Below are 9,495 nucleotides of genomic sequence, written 5' to 3' on the forward strand. Positions count from 1 at the left end.
CAGCAGAAATAAGGATCGATTTGTCAGATGCATCACTAGTGCTTGCAATATTGGCAGAGTGTTGTTGTCGATTCTTAAATTGTAACTTCCTACACTCAAACTTGGTGTGGCCTGGTTTCTTACAATAATTGCACATGATGCTCCCAGAATTTGGTGTGCAGTTATCAGGTCCTTGTGAATTACCTCCTTTAAATCCACTGGGAGTAGAGTTTATTTCCGGTGCAGAATTATTACGACTCACCAAGGCGCTATTAAGAGGAGTTGAAGAGGTAGTCTCTGTGCGAAGAACACGAGTAAACACATCTTGTAAAGAGGAGACATCAGAACCAGAGAGAACTTGTGACTTTGCAGAGTCAAATTCAGATGAGAGTCCTGCAAGAAAACTCATAATAGCCATCCGTTCTCGTTGGCGCCGTTGAACTTTTACATCAGGACTAAAGGGTAATAGCACATTAAGTTCTTCATATGTTTTCTTGAAAGCCATAAAATAATTCATAAGAGACTTATCTTGTTTCTCCGCGCGATAAAAAGCTTTGCAAACATCATATATGCGAGATATGTTGTCTTTGCCAGAATACAAAAACTCCAAGTAACCCATTAGTTCTTTAACCAATTCACAATGATTAATCAAACTAATTGCCGCATTATCGATAGAATTTTGAATTTGAAGGAACAAGCGAGCATCCTCACGGAGCCATATTTTCCTTGAATCGTTTGTTTCTTCAGGAGATCGTCAATCAAGTGATCATCTTTGTCAATACTCCTCAAATACAGTCGAATCGTCTTACTCCATTCCAAATAATTCGAACCAATCAACTTATGATCCGTGATTTTAGACATCACGGGAACAACATCAGAAACAACAACTGATTTTGAATCTAATCTTATCTCTGCCATAATCTCAAAAGCAAACACAAAGGACAGAGAAAAAGAACAAAAGAACACCAAAGAATGAACACCCAAACACGAAGAAGACAAACAAATACCGAATTACAACCTAGAACAGATGCGAGTGGGCTTAGAAGAACCTAGTGAAGAATCGGCAACAGAACGCCGTCGAAGGCGCCGTCACACGCGCCTCCACGCGCCGGCGCGTGAGCCCCACGCGCAGAAGCTTCAGGCGGCGCGTGAGGAATCCGGCGACCGGACTTCGGGTGTTCGTAGATCGGCGGCTGGGCAGTCCTCCTATGTGGGCGGTGAGAAAAGATGTTCACTCCAAATAGGATTTTCGAAAAAAACAACCCTAATTTTTTTTTTATTAAGAACCCTAATTTCGAATTTCGAATTTTGAATCACAATGCTCTGATACCATGTAGAAAATAGTGATTCGAATTGTGTGTTGATTTCATAGAATAATACATATTTATATACAAAGTTAGGAGACTAAATATCTAATTCTTTTACTGCTAATATACATCTAATATCTAACAATAAGAAATATTTTTTTTCCATATTTTTTAATTTTGTTTTCATAAAATAATTTTTTCAAAATAAAGTAATAATTTTGTAAATTATACAAAAAGAAAGAAAAGAAAAAAATAACCATAGAAGTGAAAATTTCTGCTCTTTAAATTCATTTAAATTTTTCCATATATTTAAGGGGAGTTTTATTTACTCCCCAAAAGTATATAAATGAATCTCATTTTAAAGATATTTATTTTACATAAATATATATTTTTAATTATATTAATTTTTTTTTCTTTCAATTTATATTCTTAAAAGATATACTTATCGAACAAAATTAAATTATATTTCAAATATTATAGCAAAAAATTAAAATAAAAAATTCTGTAAAATTTTATTAGAAAAAAAAAAATATACATGATTTAAAAAAAAATATAAAAAAATAAAATTAAAATAATTATAAAAATTAATATAAAATAATAATTTTTTTTATATATATAAATTAATAAGAGTGATTTTTAAAAATTATTTTAAATTTAATTTTGTTAATTATATATTAAGGAGTGTTTAACATTTGTGATGTAGAAATTAAATTTCCCTTTATTAATCACATCCGGCAATCAAAGGACTTTGAATTGGATTGAATTTTAAAGTTGATGATTTCATGATTCATATAACATGCATGTCACTACAAGAAGAAAAGTATGTAAAATAATTAGTGTCATTACTTATTATATATAATGAATGTAAAGTAGTGGCTGTAAGAAAAATAATAAACTTAAAATTAAAAAATAAATTTTTAAATAAACTTAAAATATATATTATTCTAGAAATATATATATATCCAATACATAAAAATAATTATACTTATTTAGTTCATATGTAAATCATGTACTTTGAGTCCAAACTGTGAACAAGTAAGCATAAAATCATAGATTTTTTTAAGGAAATATTTATTTGGTTTACGAGACTACTTGCCAGTTGCCGGTTTTTTTTTTTTTTTTGGCCAAATTTAATTATTTATCTATTTGAAGAATGAAGATAGAGTAATAATAATAATAATAAAACAGAAGAAGAAGATAGAGGCTAGAGCAGTGCTTATTTTCAAAAAAAAAAAAAAATAGTGGTGCTCCACAAAGGCTCAAACATGATTGTTAGGCAAAAAAATGATTAGTTATTTTGGAGCATGCATAAGATTAATGGCAATTATAGTATTAAAATGAGCCTCGGATTCGGAGAATAGCTATATAGTATCTATTAATCAAACTATAATTGCTAATCTACAAAATATTGGTGGAGATAAATCCCCACTATCAAATCATTCACATGTGGATACAGTTCATATATGTACATAATATATTTTTATATAAATATACTTTGTGGAAAGCAAAACTAAAAATAATTAATGGTTAATAATTATGACACAAATTAATATAGTGATTAATAAGCTAAATGGGTTATGAATATCTAATAATATATATAGGGCATAATAATTGAGTCGGTTTTAATGTATGGATTTTGTGCAATCAATTGATTACTTTTAATTTAATTTAAAAGTAAAAATTTACAAGTTAACAAAAAAAGGGGACCAAATAATAATTAGTTTTGAAGGTTTGCCTCTCTGCGGTGAAACAATGGTACCAATGCCTTTGTAAAATTTATCGACCAAAATATTTATCTTCTTTTGAGAGAGGAACATTTAACTAATGAATGGACCCTCATAATAGTAACTTTCTGGTTTCTAGTTTCTGCTTTCTAATTCTATACGTAATTACATATATTTATAACTGTCATGAAATTATAATTAAGAACGTTAATTAATTATTACATAATATAAAACCAACTAATAAATTCTCTAATTTATACTATATATTATTATAGTGTACGGCGCCGCTCAGCTCTAAACTCCCATGTGTGTAAGTGTAACTTTATTTTTTTTTTCTTTTTCGTTTTTAAATAAAAAACAAACAAAAAATGTATTCATTGCCCATTCACTAATAGATAGAGCCTTCGAAAAAATTTCTTTCATGTATAATATATATAAAAAAAATGTGGAAAAATTAGAACTTTGTATACCAATCCACCATCTCAAAGTATAAAATTTAAATTATATATATTTATTTATGTATGTAACTTTGGGAGATATTAGAAATTAAGAGGCCCACTTCTTCTGGTGTTGTAAAAAAAGAACAATAAACAATGAAAACGAGAGCGCAGAGAACGTATGACACAGTGGTTGCCCCCTTTAAAAGCTAGGCACAGTTTTAAATTTCTCAGCTCCCAAACAAAGATAATAAAGAGACACATTCTTCTCTCACTTTTCAAATATTCAAATATATATATATATATTTTTATGTATCTATAGCTACGTCACTCTCTCTTATATGTTTTTATATATATATATTCCTTCTTTGTCTTTGTCTTTAGTTATAACTTATACAGGGTCTTTATTACATGTGACTCATTGGAACAAAAATACTACTCTTATTCTTCTTCTTCTTCTTCTTCTCTATGGGAAAAGATCATTCAAATTCTGGGGTTGATGATCATCAAGAGGAAGAAGATGTCTCACTTTGTGATCTTCTCGTCGAAGACTTGTACGATGCAAAAAACGACGCCGTTACTACTAGCAGTGTCATCGAAACGCAGGATGATGAGTTCGCGTTTGGTGGCTCTCTCTCCACGGCATCCGAAATGTGCACCGCCGACGAATTATTCTTCGGCGGCCAAATTCTACCGCTCAGACTTTCTGTAAGCTCCGATGCTGGCCCGGTTCGGAACGACACGACCAGAAAGCTCGGCTCAGGATCCGAATTCATAAGCAGTCGGAGCAGTAGCTGTAGCAGTAGAAGTACCCAACACTCGACCACCATAGCCATAACTCGAGTCACTTCAGAGCCAAGGTTGGGAAACAGAAACCATTTCTTCTTCCACCCGAGTCCGAAGCCCCAGATCCGCGCTTCGAGTGCAAGGTTAGAGCGAGTCGGTAGCATTAATAGTACTCCGCGTAAGCATAAATTTTCGATGTGGGATTTTTTTCGGTTAGGTTTGGTACGGACACCCGATATTGAATTTCAAGAATTGAATAATAAGGTTAATTTCATTCGCAGCAACAGTCGAGTGAATAATATGATTAATACCAAAGGTAGTTCTTCTTCTTCTTCTCCTTCTGTTAGTCGAAATAACAGCGTAAATAATAATTATAGTACAACTGGGGAGAAGGAGAACGGCGCCGTTTTGAACGTGGATAAGCAGAAGAGGATGAAATTCTTAAGCGGATGCAAATGCTCGGCAGACGCAGCAGTAGCGCCCAACGTCATCGTGGTAAAGAGCAAAGGTACAACTCCTAATGCGGGGAATTGTAGTGGTACAAGTGTTGCGAAGCATAGTTTGGGACAACAACAAGTTCATGAAGAATCCAAAACGACGTCGTCGACTACAAAGATAAAAGGTAGTAATAAGAAGGTGCAGCAACATAATAATGCAGATCAAAAGCAACGGCAAAAGCAAGCAATGTCGCATCACCGAACGTATGAATGGTTAAAGGAGCTTTCGCATGCAAACCTTTCTATGCATGTTTAAAAAAAGAAAGAAGTAGAATAAGAAGAATATTTACTAGTGTTTTCTAGTGTGGTGGGGTTTCTAGACACTTTGAAAAAAAAAATGTCTCTTTAGTTTATAGAAAAGCCCTTTTTTTAAAAAAAAAAAAATATATGCATGCTTTTGTTCATTTAGTTTCATTAGCTAGTAAAACACTTATATGCATATGCTTGTTGTTTTAATTATATATAGTTTGTATATTAATATGTCTCTTTCATATTTTGTTCCTTTTATTTGAATAAGAAAAGCGCTGAAAGACATATTGATGTTTAGCACTCTCTTAAGTGGTAATATTGTTATTGATTTAACTAAATATTAGGTTCTCTTAAGTGGTAATATTGTTATTGATTTAACTAAATATTAAGTGATCTCGTATAATTTAATTTAATAATTTTTAAAAAATATCACTAACTAATTATAAAACAATAAATTTACAAGTGTTAGGCACTAGTAGCAATTAATTGACATACATATATAGCATTGAGGTGTGTTGTGGAACTAATATTAATAAAATACAAAATGAGGTTGATGGGTGTGTTTTTAACATGGTGGGTTTCATTTTCATAGTTGATTTTATGTTTTGGGTGTAATGGAAAGAAAATTAATGATTGACTAGTTGAGATGAGTGGAGGAGCCGTGATGGGTGGGAATGATAAGAGTGGAGAAATTAGAAAGGAAGAGAGGGAGGGCAGTGATATTGGTTTTGGTGCTTATCATGATTATAAAGTGTGAAATTTGATGCTTTATTGGTGGGTGACAAAGTGTGTGGTGTCAAAAATGCAAATGGTAATTTGTGACAGAAGAAAGAGTCACAAATTCACGAGAGAGAGATTGAGACGTGGGAATAAAGCTGCCCAAAGTTACTACTGCTTTCTGAGCAACCATATCTATCGTAGCTAGAGTTATCCAATCTCTCACTCAAAAACTTCAAACATTTCAAAATAAAGAAAATTAAATTAATTAATTAATAGATATTTGTTTTCCCAGTTAGTACATTTTAACAGAAAAAGTGCATAGTTAGTAATATATATATATATATGTGCTCATTTCTAGAAATTACATTTACATCGTATGAAAAGACGGAATGTTAATCAACAATTCAGAATATTCAAAGCTGCCACATTGCAGTTTAGTTATGTTTAAAGTAAAACTATATTTTGCTGCAAGTAAACCCAAAACAATGTTTTCCTTTAAAAAGTAAAAGTAATAAAAATATGAATTGATCATTTATTGGTAATAAATTAATTGTATATAAAAACAAAGAGGCCAAATTACCTGTCTACATTTTTTGTCCCATTTCCTGTCCCAACCAGTTATATTTTACCAACTCAATTAACATTCCACATGTACATTTAACATATCTTTCTACAAGCTAACTCTCTTTGATGTGGTCAAGTATTTTTTCTAAAACTAACTCTGTTTCTTTTTTTTTATTATTTAATGTTTTCTTTTTTATTCTTTATTTTTTTATTTAAAAATTTCATCACTTCATCTCTCTCAATGGATTATTAAGCATCCTAACTGCCATTGTCATTTATATAATAAAAGGTATATATAATAAAACTCATATTATAAAGTAGATTAATGAATGAAACCGATAAAAATAATTTTTTATATTCATTTGAAAGAATTATAAGCAAAGAGAAAATAAGTAAGTGAGGGCAAAACAACATTCTGAGAAGTGATAACTGAGTTACTAAAATTTGAAAGAATTAACCCAACGAAAATTTGTTCGGGTAACTAAAAGGGTGCTCAAAGTAAAAAAAATAATAAGAGATGTTTCAAAAATGAAAAAAAAAAATCCAGACAAATAAACAAAAGCAAACCCATTTCCAAATTTTAAAAAAGTTGAAGAATTTGCCGATTGGAAAAAAGAAAAAGAAAAAAAGAATGTCTCGATATGACAGAGATGGAGTGATGAAAATTTTAAATTGAAAAAAGAAAATATTAAATAAAAACAAAAGAAACATAGTTTTTTTTTTTTCTGAGAACACAAATGAAACATAGTTAACTTGTAGAACAATCTGTTAATTGTACAGGTGTAATTTTGATTGAGTTGGCAAAATATAACTGGCTGGGACAGAGAATGGGACAGGTACTCGAGACAGGTGATTTGGCTCCAAAAACAAAAACTCTTATAATTTGTTTCCATGACTCATTTCATTCTTCTCTTGAAATTGCATATATTAATGTTTTAGTTGATTTTTTTAGTATGTTAAGGTTCTAAAATAAATTATTTTAAAAAAAAAAATACTATCACTTAATAATTTTTTTTTTTTTTAATTTTTACGAATAACATAAGAGATGAGAAATGGAGGTAGAAAAAAGAGATTAGATATAGGTGATGATGGTAGTTAATTAACATCATCCGTACGGGATAACTATAAGAGAGAGGTGAGGGATTTGGGAGAGAATTCGGTAAAGAAAAAGAGTGAATGTTTTGGTATTTTGGCCTTAGAGGAACTATTAATATGTTTTTGAGAGAAAAATTATATAGAATATTTTTGAATAATTAATTATTTTTTAAAAATAACATCTAATTATTTTTTTTTAACAATGACCCATTTTCTTCTCTTATCAAAAAAATAAAAAATAAAAAATCTCAAATTTCAAATATTAAGGTTTTAGTCTGTCTCAACTTAAATCATGTGATCAATTTTTCAGTTTGATGCAGTCTCTATATCTCTGTCACAAATTCATTTCTCCAATCCACTTGTTACAGTTAGATTTCTCTTTGATTTTTAGTGTTTTGATTGTTATTTTTTTACTATTATGCTTATATGTGAAAAAGAAGCAACAATCTCAATTAATTGATAATCTATTTTGGTACTTTTTTATAACAATCTCAATCTCTAGATTGATGGAGATAATTTTAATGAGGAGCAAATATTTAATTAATCTTTAATTTTATAATTGTTATTATATTTTAAATTTTTTATTTTTTTGAAACAAATATTGCAACTTTATTAATGCAAATCAGCTATTAATTAAAATAGCTTCCAAACCAGTAGGGACAAACCCTGTACGGGAGAGACGGTCAGGACATGAACCAGAAGAACGAGCTAACCAATTAGCCGCTTAGTTCCCAAACCGTTTAACAAACTGAACTAAAACCTGAAGAAACGAAAGAGATCGTATAAGACTAACACAATCTGAAACAATTAAACCAAGAGGATAAATAACTAAATAACTTGAATTAATCGTGGACAAACACACTGATTTGGCACTTATAAAGTATTGAAAATAAGAATGAGTGTAAAATTACCTCTAATTAGAGGTCATTAATTCTTACTATTTTTTTAATTAAGGTTTTAATGCAAATTTTTATTAACTAAATAAATAATATGTTTTGCAATAAATATATTACAGAGTTAAATGATAATTAATAACACCAGATATTTTACGTGATTTTGTAGTTAAAATTTATATACTCCACGAGTCCTTATTATTAAGGATATTTTCTGGGATACAGAATACAAATCTTAATATTTAAAATAATAGGATTTCTGTCTATTTTTTGATGTCCCTTTCTCATAGATTCTGCCTCTATTTATAAAAATAGGTAGGTAGTTATTTTATTTGGGACTAATTCATCTATAACTAGTAATGAAATGTGGTCATTCCCCACGTTTTATTTATTCACAAAGGGATAATATCTAATAACTACCCAATCACTCCTTATATTTATCCATTAGACGGTTATGCTGACTAGGAAGATTGCATCTCGTCAAACATGAGTTCTCCTTCTTATCTATCTTAAAAGAAAAAAAAATACTAAGTGTTAGAGGCATGTCATCTCGCTGTATCCCTATATTTGTATTAGTGATGCACAATGATCTCCATGTTATGAGTAACATGAGGCGGTTGAGTGTCCTAAGTTTTTCTTTTCTTATGAGAGAGTTAATGATTCACGAGGTCCTTAAATATCTTGTCTTGAACATTTTATTACTCTGTCTATCCAAGGCAAACATATGTTCCATCAATTATTAGTTTTGTAGTTATTATTCTTGTCTCGCATAAGACTAAACAGTAAGCAAGTTTGAACATCTCTATTAAACATATATTTAATTCAAACGAGTTATTTTTATTGCATTTAATGTTACAATGTCCTTATTATATTCATTGAATTGGTTCACATTCTTTCTATAGGACACGTGTCAGCTTTTGGTATATAGCCGAATTTCGGGTAAAATAATTGCCTCCTAAAAAGTACTTTTTAATTAAAAAGACCTTTTTAAATGATCATAGGGGTATAATTGTATTAAATCCTTTCGAAAATTTTCATGCTTTGAGTTTTGGCGGTTCAGAATTTCGAGGCACATCATTGAACATTTAATGCTCTGACTGTTCCCATTTTACGATTTTCCCACCCGTTAGATTAGTTTTCTTTTGATCAAACGGTGATCAGTAATTGGGTATAAAATTGAAACTGGCAAGCCCATTTCGCCATTCTTCTTATATGAGTAGTTGATAATCTACTGCGTCTTTCAC

At 30.3% G+C, this 9,495-nt stretch overlaps 1 protein-coding gene across 1 annotated transcript; it reads left to right on the forward strand.

The window, feature by feature from the left end:
• Positions 1-3,578: 3,578 nt before the first annotated feature.
• On the forward strand, positions 3,579-5,279 carry LOC115715241 (probable membrane-associated kinase regulator 1). The gene has a single exon (XM_030644080.2). The coding sequence runs from the start codon at positions 3,916-3,918 to the stop codon at positions 4,984-4,986; it is 1,071 nt and encodes a 356-aa protein (XP_030499940.2). The 5' UTR covers positions 3,579-3,915; the 3' UTR covers positions 4,987-5,279.
• The last annotated feature ends 4,216 nt before the right edge of the window (positions 5,280-9,495 follow it).

This window comes from Cannabis sativa, chromosome 4, assembly GCF_029168945.1.
Source record: "Cannabis sativa cultivar Pink pepper isolate KNU-18-1 chromosome 4, ASM2916894v1, whole genome shotgun sequence".
In the NCBI taxonomy this organism is placed as follows: Eukaryota; Viridiplantae; Streptophyta; class Magnoliopsida; order Rosales; family Cannabaceae; genus Cannabis; species Cannabis sativa.